Raw genomic sequence first — 13,737 nt, 5'->3', positions numbered from 1 at the left:
TTTATCTTACTGCAAAAGCTAAAAGTTACAAAAAAATGTTCTCTCTAGAAATAAGAGAACGAGAATGAATGAAATATCCAGCACCACACTTTTTATGCATATTTTATTAAATAAGACCACAGAAGCTGATGGAAAATATAAATAAATAAGTCCTTGTAGACGCATTATATTTTGTACTTCACAGTTTGTAATGTTATTTTAATGTAGTGTAAATGTAATGTAATCAATTGCAATGTAAGTCTAAGAACATAATTTCGTTTTGGTTGCATAAAACGTTGCACTCGACACAAAAGGGAGATTAAAGTAGATGAACCCAATGGTATAATTTCTGCAGTCCATTTATTCGAATTAAACGAAACTGAAATTTGGGTACTTTACAAAGTTAGCAAAACAAAAACACGTAAACCATCTTTTGCGAACGTGTTTTTTTAGAACAGAAAATGACAGCGCTATTTTAAAGACAAATGTATGTTGTTTGCCGCGAAAGCGAAACGCTATTGGCAACATTTCAGAACCACATGCGCACCCCAGTTTTCCAGTCTACGATTTTTCGTGTGACCAAGCTTTCACGCTACCTGTCAACTTCTCGTAAACCGAGGAGTAGCAATCCTACTGTGGTTGTAGCTGTGTATCTTTAGCAACGCGGATCTGAGTGTCATCATTCTTTTACCCGAGCCGCTTTGCCGCAGACGTAAAGTTGACTCAGGAAATCGACACTGCTGGTTACCCGCTTCCACTAACGGTTAGGAGTGACGACGACTCTTCGCCAGCGCGAAACGGAAATTGAAACTGTCATCGACAGGGTGCCTTCGTCGACTTGGACGTTGAATTTGCACTTATTTTTTATGGCATCGGGCTTTATCATTGCTTCCTCTATCTCAAACTGACCGAGGGTCGGTGACTGGCACTCGCTTTACCACCACAATATCCTCGATTTAACCAAGGGGGCTGGATAACGACAGGGCAGACGTTTCGGAAACCTGCTAGCTGTATAAACTAAAACAAGATAAGGACTATCACTTCCGGGTTGAATCATAAAACCACGCGTTTATTTCGTTTTCTAAAATCGTTTCTTGGCCAGCAGCTTTTCTGTTTTGTTTTGTTATATTTTAGAAAGCTTGTACGAAAGAGGGGCCTTGTGAAAGGCTGAGTAGCCTGACGAGGCTCATTCCTCCCTTAGTTTCTTCTATTAACCTAGTTCCGTAGTTTCTTTTTCCCTCACAGTTCATATGTACCTACATCAATGAAAAAAAAAAAAAATCATTTAGCCGAGAATTAGACTCAAACACAGTTATCGGCATCTTTCCGATGACATAGAAATATATAAATAAAAGAATTGCAAATTACAAAATATACATATACGATTAAATATTCATGAACGTAAACAGACAACTGAATACTTCTAACAGTATAAAAACCTAGAAAACTTCATGCGTTATTTTTTTTTTTCATGTGCGATCCAATGTGGTTTACATTATGTTGAAATTTGATAGCGCTGCCTACCAGAATAGTGAGCTGCTTTATTCAAATTCACGTCCATAGGCACCCAAAACGTAACAAAACGCAGTGTGTGGCGAGTGCCGAACATCTGAATATCACTCCTTAGCCAATGAGATCGCAGCATTCGCCGATAAGAACACCAAAGGACAAATCGCAAAGCTAGAAGCGCGAACATATACCAACCTACGCCCTGACGTTTTTTATCAGTCAGTTACTATAGAAGCTTGCCACTACGGCCTCCGTGCGCCACAATCTTGCTGCTGCTGTGGATAGATCGTCTGATATTCAAGCATTGCTGAGACCGTGGGGACGACTAAGCAGTGCTTGACTATAAGACAATGTACCCACACCAGCAGCAATTGACGACGACGCCGAGAGGCCGTACTTGCAACACTGATCTTTATTGTAGTAGGCTGGATCGCTGATCGGAAGCCCGTCGGTGGCACAACCGGCGGCGATTACTTGGCACTAGTCAATGTACGTAAGCCTATGGGAGAAACACACGAAAGTAGGAACATTGAAGTGTGTACGTGGCGCTTGAATACGAGTATTTTACGTGCTGCGAACATTATATCGGTTGTTCGGAGATGAAATCAAAATTTGTCAAGCGTTCGAACGCCAATTAAAAAAATCAAACGTGCCGTAGTACCTACGCCTGAGCTGGCAAGCTTGCCCTGGTCGTGAGGTAAACAAAGGAATTCGCGCCATTACGACCATCCTCGGGCAGGACCAGAATTTCATGAATGTCGGAAAAGTTTTCTCGCAACAACGACTTTGCGGCAGTCAGCGAATTCCGCGCAGCTGAGCCTTAGAGCTTGTCTTCTGCTAAAACAAACTCATCCAAACCGCCACCGACACCGTGGTAAGTCTGAGGAGCCCTTTTCTCAATGAGCTTCGCTACAAGTTTCGCCCGTCGGAGTCACTCTCGATCACAAAACGTTTTTTTTTTTTTTTTATAAGAGCGGTGAGGGATGTCATTTTTAACTTTGTACGCAAGCTATTTGGCATGCTTTCCGAAAAGAAGCCAAAAGCTTCAGTGCCCAGAACAGCTCAGAAGCGGGGAAAATGGCACTTTTTTTTCGTTTTTCCTAGAGTGCCATGCATTATCAGGTGTCAAGGGATAGCTGCTGGTGGCGCCACTCGACCCCAGCAAGACAAGACTCGATGCGCGACCCAGCCGACTACAGTAGAGATCAATGACTTGCAAACGTCCATAGTAGCCACTATTGCTGGTGCGGTGTTGATATAGGCGAAAAGCCGATTTGTTTGTTTGAGATGGAAGCTTCAAGATGGATTACAACGCAACTAGCTTTCGAGCAATATGTGTCTATGGGTGTTTTTTTCTGTTTTTGAGCGTTAGGTTTTTTTTTAAATAAATGCACGAAACGGTAAATTTAGCAAAAAAAGTTTTACTTCGAAATTAAGCGGGCACTTTTATCTGTTGCTCGGATTGTATGTATGTGGGTTTGCGATTACGTTTGTTAGCTTCTCTTGGGTTTTTCACACAAACAAACGTTATGCGCAATATTGACCTTAAACCATAAAACATAAAATCAAGGACTTCGCAAACTTTTTCAGGCGAAGAGCTCCGAGCGTTTGCAGCATACTTTTAGTAGACAAATACCTGCGATTATAATCAATAGGTCGGCATTTTCGCCCAAGAAGTAAAGTCATTGTCATGGTTTTGTGGAAGGAAGAACGTGAAGGACGAAGTGACGGGTGCGAAAAAAGGTGCGTGAAGAGCACGAGCCGCGACGTTCGGCAACCGCTTCAAGGATCTGACCGGCTGTGTCCCGGTATCGACGACCTGAACCAGAACCCGCCGCTACGCACGGTGTGAATGGAACAGCGGAGGCATGAGCATCTACGCCACCTCAACACCGTCCCTGGACTGAGCGCCTACAGAAGCCAGGAACCGAGCCTCGTCACGACATATGCCGGTGAATCTCTAGGACGATAGCCCCGTAGTTCGAACTGCTTATTTCTTTCTTGTGACTTTACTTGTAGTCTTATTACATTTTTTTTCCTTCCATACTGATATTTCTTTTGTGTGTGCAAATATATGCCCTGTTTTTGTTTTCTAACTCTGTCTCCCGACCCTTTTCTTGCCAACCCCGGACGAGCCTGTGACAATTTTGGCGAGCCTGCCAGGATGGCGCGGCCCATTACATCCTAGTTCGTTTTCCGGGAGGTGAGAGAGGAGACGGAGATTTGAGACTGGTGCATCACTATGGAGCTCGATAGAATAATCGCGGCAGCTAAGGAATTGGGGTATACTGGGGACGAGTTAAAAAAATGGGTTGATGAGGAAAGAGCGTGTAGTAGAGCTGAGAGAGCTCAAGAGCGCGATAACGCTAGGGAGGACCGTGAGGCGGCTCAAAGAATGTTAGCGGCCGAAAGCGCTAAGTTGGATAAGGAACGAGAGGTCCTGCAGTTGAGGATTGCGGCTTGTGAAGGGCGAGGTGAAGGTGCCGCAAATTCGGAAAGCGGCCGCGGGGAAGGGTCAGGCCAAGGGAGCCACGGAAGTCCCCACAAACTGATTCCACAGTTCAATGAACGAATTGACGATCTAGATGCCTATTTGCAGCGCTTTGAGCGTACCGCAACAGGGCTGGGTTGGCCAGTGGAGAAGTGGGCCACGACTTTAGGCTTATGTTTGACCGGAGAGGCGCTGACGGTGGTCGGCCGACTGACACATGAAGATGCTCTAGACTACGCCAAAATCAAGCTGGCGCTGTTCCAGCGATTTCGTTACACTAAAGAAGGATACCGCGAGAGGTTTCGCGACGCCAAACCCGAGGACGGCGAAACGATGAGACAATTTGCTGCTCGACTGGCAGGGTACTTTGATAGATGGCTCGAGATAGCGGGAGTTGAGAAAACGTTCGAATCACTGCGAGACAATATCCTAGTGGAACAATTTCTGTTGACATGCTCGGGCAAGCTGACGGTCTTCCTGAGAGAGCGCGACTGTCAGAGGCTGGATGACGTAGCAGCTAAAGCTGACCTCTTCTTGGAGGCCCAGGTGCAGCATAGCACGGGTAAGCAAAAGCGAGAGGAAGTGACAAACAGGCAAGACGCCGGAAACGAAGATAAACACGCGAGGGGTGGTCTCCGAAAGAGTATCCGCTGCTTCCTTTGTGGGAAGATTGGGCACAAGGCAGAAAACTGCAGAAGTAATGGCCAAGCTATGAGGTCACTGGCATGCTGGAATTGCGGCCGTAGTGGTCACAAGGCAGAGAACTGCAAGGGAAGGCAGAGCGAGAAACATCAGGCGTCGTGCTTGTACACGGTGCCAACAGATAATTGCGAAAACGCCGACGATTCCTACGTCACCCTGGATAATGGTGACAAGATCCCAGTAGTGAATGCGGTCTTGGGGAGAGCCCCGAAATTTCTGTCGGAGAACATGTCGGTAGTGGAAGGACGACTGGGAGAACACAAGATAACGGTGTTTAAGGGGTATTCACACGAGGGAGAAATCCCGGGGATTTCTCCACGGCACGCGCATCCGGTGACGAAAACGTCAGGCTTTGCGATGTGCAAATGCCTCGCGTTTTCGTCTCGTGATGCGCGCGTGCCGGGGAGAAATCCCCGGGATTTCTCCCTCGTGTGAATACCCCTTAAGGGACACCGGCTGCAACACCGTGGTTGTTCGCAAAGAACTAGTCCCTCAAGAGAACCTAACTGGAAAGTCGAGTCCAGTGTTTTTATTAGATCGAACAGTTCGGTACCTGCCGGAGGCGGTTACTGTGATACAAACGCCCTACTACACGGGAAAGGTAACGGCGAAGTGCGTCAGTAACCCCCTATACGACTTGATACTGGGAAACATACCGCAAATGCGTGAGGCTAATGACCCTGACCCAGAATGGGAAAAGAACAATGAAGACAATCTCGGCGACTGCCTAGACAAGCCGAAGGAGAGATACGAAACGTGTCCGAACGCCATCGGAGTCAACGTAGGCTGTCGCAGTGCAATGGAAGCAACCAAGAGCATCGACGAGCTCCTGGATGAGAAACCAACCGTAGCTGCGTCCGCGAGCGAGGGGAGAGAAGCTGGAAGTCCAATAAGAAAACTAGAACGCCCTCTGAGAGTCGCGCAGGTGTCAGTAACCGACACAACAGCCGAGGAACTCGGAAAGCAGCAGAAAGAGGACGCTACTCTTACGAAGTGTTTCAACGATGTAGGGAAGACAACGAAGAAACATAATTCCAGGACAAGGATTCAGTTTCTGCTGAAGAACGACCTGCTATACAGGAGCGTCGTATACTCATCCGGTAGAAGATCAGAACAACTGGTTCTCCCAAAAAGGTTCAGGGCCGCTGCTGTAACTATGGCACATGACAGCGTTATGTCCGGACACCAGGGGGCGAAGAACACCCTCAATCTGGTGGCGGAAGAATTCTTTTGGCCATGTATGCAAAGCGAAATCAAAAGGTACGTTTGTTCGTGTGACGTGTGCCAACGCACCGTACCCAAAGGCAAGGTGGGCAAGGCCCCCTTAGGAAGCATGCCAATCATCGATACACCTTTTCAAAGAGTCGCGATAGATATCATCGGCCCTATAGTGCCTATCGCAAGCTCGGGGAACAGGTATATTCTTACAATGGTTGACATGGCCACGAGGTATCCTGACGCAGTAGCGTTGAAGAGCATTGGGTCCCAGCAGGTAGCCGAGGCGTTGGTTCAGATGTTCACGCGGTATGGAGTACCGGCAGAGATCCTTAGCGATCGCGGCACCAACTTTACCTCTGAGCTAATGAGAGAGGTGAGCCGGCTTCTATCGATGAAGCAACTCTTAACCACTCCCTATCATCTCATCAGCAACGGCCTGGTCGAGAGGTTTAATGGCACCATCAAGCAGATGCTAAGGAGGATGTGCAAAGAAAGACCAAAGGATTGGGATAGATATCTCCCAGCTTTGCTTTTCGCCTACAGAGAGGTGCCCCAGGCTAGCCTCAGGTTCTCGCCATTTGAACTGCTATACGGGAGAAGAGTACGAGGACCACTGGCCATCCTCAAGGAGTTGTGGTCGAACGAAGCCCTGAAGGAAGACATGAAGACGACATATGGATACATCTTGGAACTAAGGGAAAAACTAGAGGAAACATGCAAGCTGGCGCATGTACGCCTGCATGAAGCAAGGGAGAAGTATAAGAAATACTATGACAGGAAGAGCTGCAACCGAAATATGAAGCAAGGAGACCTGGCGCTCATTCTGCTCCCCACCGATCTGAACAAGATGATCATGCAATGGAAAGGTCCCTTCCCCGTAGTCGCAAGAAAGAATGATGTGGATTACGAGTTAGACGTAGGAGGCAAGAAAAAGGTGTTTCACATCAATATGCTTAAAAGATATGAAGAAAGAGAAGGAAGTCAACAAGGTAGACAACATTGCGTTATGGTAATGGATTCTCAAGAGAAAGATGAAGTCGCAAGCGAGCTAAGTTTTGAAGATACAGAGGGAATTCCTACGCCAAGCTGGACGAAGCAGCAAGGATGGGCAGACGTCAACATAAACGAACACTTGGAATCCGAAAAGCGTGATGAGGTACGAGAGCTGATCGAGGACTTCAAAGATAAATTTTCGAACCTTCCAGGCAGGACGAGTCTGCTGACCTGTGACCTTCAACTGACTACGTCCCGACCAATACATGTGAAGCAGTACCCACTGCCGCTGTCGGTTCAGGAAACAGTCGAGCAAGAAATCGACGAGATGTTAGAGCTGGACGTGATTGAGAGATGTAACTCATCATACAACGCGCCAGTGGTAATGGTAAAGAAAAAAGACGGGTCAAACAGGTTTTGCATTGACTACAGGAGGCTCAATGACGTGACGAAGCCCGATGAGGAACCAATACCACGGATCGACGTCACGTTTGCTAAGGCGGGACAGAAGCGCTTCTTCTCGAAGCTAGATGTAGCAAAAGGGTACTGGCAGATACCTATGGAAGAAGAGGCCAAGGAAAAGACTGCCTTCTCTTCGACGAGTGGGCTTTACCAATTCAAGGTCATGCCCTTTGGTTTAAGAACGGCTTCTGCGACATTCACGAAACTGATGCGAAAATTGTTAGACGGCATCCCAGATGCACATCACTACATCGACGACATCCTGATCGCCACAAGCTCGTGGAGAGAGCACGTTGATACGCTTCGCTGCATTTTTAGGCGCCTGCGCGAGGCTAATATTACCGTAAAGCCAAAGAAATGTGAAGTGGGCTTTAAGGAGATCAGCTTTCTGGGACACGAGATTGGAATGGGAAGGATATCACCGGACCCTAAGATCATTGAACGGATTCAAGACGTACCAAGACCGCGAACGAAGCGACAAGTAAGATCGTTCCTTGGACTCACGGGGTTCTACCGCGAGTTCGTAGAGGACTATGCGGGTCTTGCCGCGCCGTTAGTAGACCTCACCAGAAAAGGAGCCCGCAATGAGGTTGAATGGGGGCCGGAGCAAGAGGAGGCCTTTAATGAACTAAAGACCAGGCTGGGACGTCCTCCCATCTTACTGGCGCCAGACCCCGAGGAGGAGTTCGTGCTAAGGACAGATGCGTCTGACGCGAGTCTGGGTGCAGTGATGCTTCAAGAAAAGGATGGAATGCTACATCCCGTGGCGTTCGCCAGTAGAAAGCTCAGCACCGCAGAAAGGAACTACGCAACGATAGAAAAGGAATGTCTGGCATTGGTATGGGCCGTTGCCAGATTTAGGTTGCTTCTGTACGGCAGAACTTTTCGTGTTCAAACCGACCACCAACCACTGGAATTCCTAAACAAAGCTAAGCATACAAATAGGCGAGTGATGAGGTGGAGTATGGCTTTGCAAGATCATAGCTTTCACGTGGAATACATAAAGGGCAGGGATAACGTGGGAGCAGACTTTCTTAGCCGCATTTAGACGTTTATTTTTCTTTTAAACTACGATTTTTGTTAGGGATAACTAGTCGAGACCCCGAAGAGGATGGGTTCCCTCAATGTATATATCTTTTTGTGTTGTATGTGCCAATGTCTTTTGTCAGACTTAAGACGGGGCCTTTGCATATGTGTGTGGCTACAGTGAGTTCTCACAAAAGAAATCCTCGATTTGAATGTGGATGAAGAGGGCCCTCCGGCCAAGTGTGGTGCGGTGCAACCGGACGTCGTTTTAAGGTCATCGAGAAGGTCGTGTCGTAAAAGTGTCGTGTAGGAGAATTGTGGGGGTGGCTTGTGCTCGGTGACGTCAAGATGGAGTTCTCGGAAGTACCAGGCATCAAGAAAGAAAAGTTTATCTTATAAACTTCTTGAAGTTGGGGGGTGTCATGGTTTTGTGGAAGGAAGAACGTGAAGGACGAAGTGACGGGTGCGAAAAAAGGTGCGTGAAGAGCACGAGCCGCGACGTTCGGCAACCGCTTCAAGGATCTGACCGGCTGTGTCCCGGTATCGACGACCTGAACCAGAACCCGCCGCTACGCACGGTGTGAAGGGAACAGCGGAGGCATGAGCATCTACGCCACCTCAACACCGTCCCTGGACTGAGCGCCTACAGAAGCCAGGAACCGAGCCTCGTCACGACATATGCCGGTGAATCTCTAGGACGATAGCCCCGTAGTTCGAACTGCTTATTTCTTTCTTGTGACTTTACTTGTAGTCTTATTACATTTTTTTTCCTTCCATACTGATATTTCTTTTGTGTGTGCAAATATATGCCCTGTTTTTGTTTTCTAACTCTCTGTCTCCCGACCCTTTTCTTGCCAACCCCGGACGAGCCTGTGACAGTCATGAAATGAATGTGAAATAATACCATGGTATTTATGTCTTTTCTTAAAACTGCCGGTTGTGACGTCCATTTTATATGTATTCTAGGTTGCGCAGAGTAAAATTGTGTGAATTCTGTAATAGGAAAATGACAGAAGGAAAAGACTTATCTAAAAAATTGTGCACTAGAAAAAAGTACAAAAATACAGCTTAAACTTAAACCAAGCAAACAAATCAAAACACAGACAAAAAAACACAAAAAAAACACACGTTGCTGTTTTAAGAGTTCCCCTTTATTTAAACAAACGGTTCCAAAAATTATGAAGGGTGTTGAACTATAGGTGGCAAAAAATTCTTCGCCTGCACTCGAAACCCACGACTATTTTTGAGGCGTTGGGTTGAACTCCGTGAATATCGGACTTTTGTGATCCCAAAATAACTAAAACCTCAAAATTCACTCTAACTACAAGTCTCGTCTCCCTTTTTCGATGTCCAGACATAACGAAGCAAAAAAAAAGACATTGACACACCAGAGCCTCTGAGCCTGGGTCGAGCATGAAGCGAGGCCGCGCTCAAGACGCATTCTTATAAGCGTCGAGCAACAGACATTCTTCACGTTTCTTGGGTCGAAAAAGTGGCGCGTTGGAGAAAATTACCGAGTATCTAGACTATTGGGTGAGAAATTATCTAGACTTATTGGGTGAGAAATTAAGGAAGAAGAGGAGATAACAGCGCGCGGTGTAGTCAGAGCGCTGAGCTCTGATTCGAAGGATGGTTGGTAGTCGTTAAGGCTAGCTGTCTTTTTCCCTTTACCCACTATTTCCCCTCATATCAGAGAAAACAAAAGAGTCGTCTGCTCCTCATCTCTCAGTTTTTCACCGCTTGCTCGAAAAATTAATGTTACGGACGGTTTTAACGCCCGAGCGGCTTTTGCAGCATTCTTCATCAAATGCCGTAAGGAGGCCTGGGGGCTGATTTCAGCACATACATTTTTATCATTTAATAATCTGTCAAAAATTTAGTTGTCGTATGTTATGATAATACAAATTTATGTTTTCAAGGAAGATACAAAATATTTTATGTAAGAATGACAGTTTAAAGAAAATAAAGATATTTTAAAGTAAAGACAAGGTTCCTTCGCGATTACGTTGTCTTCGGCGGCGGAAGTAAAGACGCAATTGTAAAGTGCTCATTATATACCTTATCAACAAAAAGTCCAGAAATAAGTTTTTCTTTTTTTTTTGTTTTGCTGTCTTGTTTCAATTATATATTTGTAACCGGTCGTTCACTGAAGCTAAAACAATTAATAGATCTTTGAAATAAATGTTCCTACTTCGAGTTATTGCGTGGCGAATTTTAAATCAATGAAGCGGTAAATCAAAACTAATTCCGAAAAAGTGCGTCAGGAACGGAAGCAGTTTGGCGAGCAAAGAGGCGTCATAGTGTAGCGTCTGATGACGCGTAAGTTGCTGTGAACACGAGACCAAAAGTTTTGGCCAAATTCCAAATCGGCTCGCCATCAGCTCCCCCGAGCCGATTTTGAATTGGACTAAAGCTTATCGAAAGCCCTGAGCTATCGGTCTTATTTTTGTAGAAATATTATTAATAATAAAAAAAATTAGGTAGTCAGTTATTGTATATCAAAATCGCACGCCATCACGTTCAGTATCTAATGAACTTGCGGGAGTAGACTGCGAGCCAATATGGAATTATGCCGAAGCTTTTGGTCACGTGTTTACAGCAACTACAGCGTCAGCAGACGTCACACACTGACGCCTCTTACGGCAGCAAAACTGTTTCCGCTCCTAGCGCGCTTCGCATATTTACATTCGCCACCGTGAATAACGTAACCCTGAAGAAAAAAGTTTTTATTTTACGTTCCCTGTTCTTAAAAACACTGTCACTCTCACGTGAAAGACACTGTATAGGTTTGTACCGGGCTGGACTGATAAAATAAAAGCAGGCATTTAGGGCCCGCATACATGTACTACTCATAGCAGAAAGCGGACACTTCGTGAAAATGTGATGCTAGCAATAATAAAGACGTACGCAAGTTTGTGCTTCATAACACGATCTATTTTCTTTTTCTTCTTCTTTTTCTTCTTGTGCGAATCATGTTACCTGCATCAAAAGATAGGAAATAGAAAAAAAATATTTATGAGCCAGTGTCTATTTAAGCTTATTCATAAAAGCAAAATGTAAGACTCTGGGCACCGGTAGCAATTATTTCAGTTAAAAAAAAAAAAGAAGAAAAAAAAAGGTTGTTTGCAAGAACAAGAAAATATGTTATAGACGCTTTGCACACGCGCCAAATTACAGCCGCCATTGGTGACCTTCTCTTGTCTTACCGAGATGCCGAGCAACTGAAACGGTAGTTGACGATCCTCTACAAAGGCCGATGCTTTAGAAAGTGACACAGTTGAATCTAATGTGGCAATAACCTGGCCTGCCATGGTAATGATGAAGTGAAATAAACGGAATAGGAGGAAACAAAAACTGAAGGTCAGTTATGGCGGCGTCCATGCACAGCTGGTGCAAAGCGTCTATTTTTTACTGACAAGTCTTCTTTGTCACTAAGATCATATTTTCACGGACTTTTTACCTTCTGCGATGTCTAATATATTTCTTATGACAGAAAGAAACAGGTTTAATTTTTCTATCCAATCCGGTACGATGATTTTTTTTTAATTTGTACAGTGTGCCACACGGCATAATATGGGGATGTTTCAAAGAAAGGATAGTGCAGTCCAGCGCCGTGCCGGAACTGCAGGAGCGACTTGCAGTACTTGTCGCCATGAAAATCGGCCTTTTGGCTAAGATCGATGTGTGATGTTTTTTTTTTGTTTTGTTTTTAAATGGTGTCTTCATTTTAATACATTTTGTCTCTAATATATTTTCGTATTATATTAACAAAACGTGGAGAACGTATTTGTCATCCACAATTTTTTTAGTTACGAGAAAGAAAAAAAAAACTAAATTTTTGCGGTTAATCTGTAGCTTGTATTTTTAATGACTTTTGCCCTCCAAGCTAATTATCATACCATATATGGCAAGCGCCGTATTGTGGAGGCCCGAGAAATTTCAACCATAAATCGTTTGTTGAATCTCCGAAACGTTACTCACAAATATATGTGCTGCATGGCTTCAGGCAGGGTTCAGCGATTTGTTTGTAGTTAAAATCCACATCATAGAGTAATTTTATTCAATTAGTTAATGATGGTGGCTGCGCATGTAGCGCAGCGATTGGCAAATAAAAAAGTGAAGGTGTTGTAATTACAGGCATTCTCGTTCGTAGCTGCAAAAAAGATATTAGAACACTCATCCCTTATAAACCGAACTGTTCTTTTTTGTCGGGGGGTGGGGGGGGGGGGGTCGCTTGCCGAGGCACACTATCGTAGCCTTGGCAAGCGCCAAGGCCTACGATAATGTGCCACAGGCCCAGTTTATATGCTGACTACAACACCTTGACATGCGACCAGAGTGGGTCACCCTCATCCACCGCCCATACACTGGCCAAACGGTTAGGGGAAAGTTGGGTGAGGCTAACTCTGAGGAAGTGCTGGTGACAAAGGGTTTACGCCAGGGGCGCCCGCTCTCTCCACTATTGTACAGTGGCCCAATTTTTTAATAACATAAAGCGAGCGTCAATTGCCGGGACGGCCAGCACTGTGCCGCGGAAAAATGCGGCGTCACGGGAGAATAAGCGCTTGCGCACAAAGCTCTTTCTGTTGCGAGCGTCGTCTGCTAGGCTATTCCGTGGACCGCACACAGCCCCTATTTATTATCGGCTGGCATAGCTAACCGCCTTTAAGCAAAGTTCTGTATAGCGCTTGCTTCAGATCTGCTGCTCAGGCGTGGTATAAACCGCGAGTCATCTCGAGTTTAATTTACTTTTTTTTTGTTCATTTCATGTTTGCGTTTACATTTCTGAACACCAACAAAAATAAAAAATACGGTGATGCGACAAACTGAATGCAATGATGCATTAAACTATATACCACAGACAACGCTACGAGGCATCAAAACCGATCCAGTGCTTTCACCCTGCCACGTGACATCGTGCTTCCCCGTGCAGGTTTACCCAACGGGAAAGCCACGTGACACACTTTTAGTGATGAACTGGCCAATATAACTTGTATCGTCGGTTGCGGTGCAACACAAAGTGAAACGGAGTACAGGCAGGGTTTCCGCTTGGGCTTGTTGTTTTGTATTATCAAATGCGTTGTTGCTGTCGTCGTCTATACTTCGTCTCACCCTACAATGGACTAAACGCAAAAGCTACGAACCGCCAGATCCAATCACGAGCCACTTAGAAATTTTGCGTTATTTCGCTTCGATGCACGTATCGGGCCCCGCGTTTCTGATCACTGATGAGGGGACGGGTGGAAACTGGACAGTGGTTTGAATCGAAGAGCACTGAGTGACTCAAACAATTTTACATCGCAAAGAAAGCTACGACATATAGGCTATTTGCAGCGTCGAAGCTACAGAAATTATGC

The 13,737-nt window shown here is 45.5% G+C and overlaps 1 protein-coding gene across 1 annotated transcript; it reads left to right on the top strand.

The window, feature by feature from the left end:
- The first annotated feature begins 4,312 nt into the window (after positions 1-4,312).
- LOC120850576 lies at positions 4,313-9,370 on the top strand. Its single transcript, XM_040223105.2, has 3 exons — positions 4,313-4,962; positions 5,129-7,280; positions 9,347-9,370. The coding sequence occupies exons 1-3, from the start codon at positions 4,313-4,315 to the stop codon at positions 9,368-9,370; spliced, it is 2,826 nt and encodes a 941-aa protein (XP_040079039.2).
- Positions 9,371-13,737: the final 4,367 nt, after the last annotated feature.

Source organism: Ixodes scapularis, unplaced genomic scaffold, assembly GCF_016920785.2.
Source record: "Ixodes scapularis isolate PalLabHiFi unplaced genomic scaffold, ASM1692078v2 PGA_scaffold5__190_contigs__length_132052651, whole genome shotgun sequence".
NCBI classification, from domain to species: Eukaryota; Metazoa; Arthropoda; class Arachnida; order Ixodida; family Ixodidae; genus Ixodes; species Ixodes scapularis.
This window is presented reverse-complemented; position numbering and strand designations above follow the sequence as displayed.

Excerpts from the sequence above, each read along its gene's own strand:
- LOC120850576 (XM_040223105.2), top strand. The coding sequence starts at position 4,313 with ATGAGACAATTTGCTGCTCGACTGGCAGGGTACTTTGATAGATGGCTC. Across the intron at positions 4,963-5,128 it reads AAGATAACGGTGTTTAAGGG|GGACACCGGCTGCAACACCG; the intron begins GTATTCACACGA and ends ATACCCCTTAAG. Across the intron at positions 7,281-9,346 it reads ACAACGCGCCAGTGGTAATG|GTTGCGCAGAGTAAAATTGT; the intron begins GTAAAGAAAAAA and ends TATGTATTCTAG.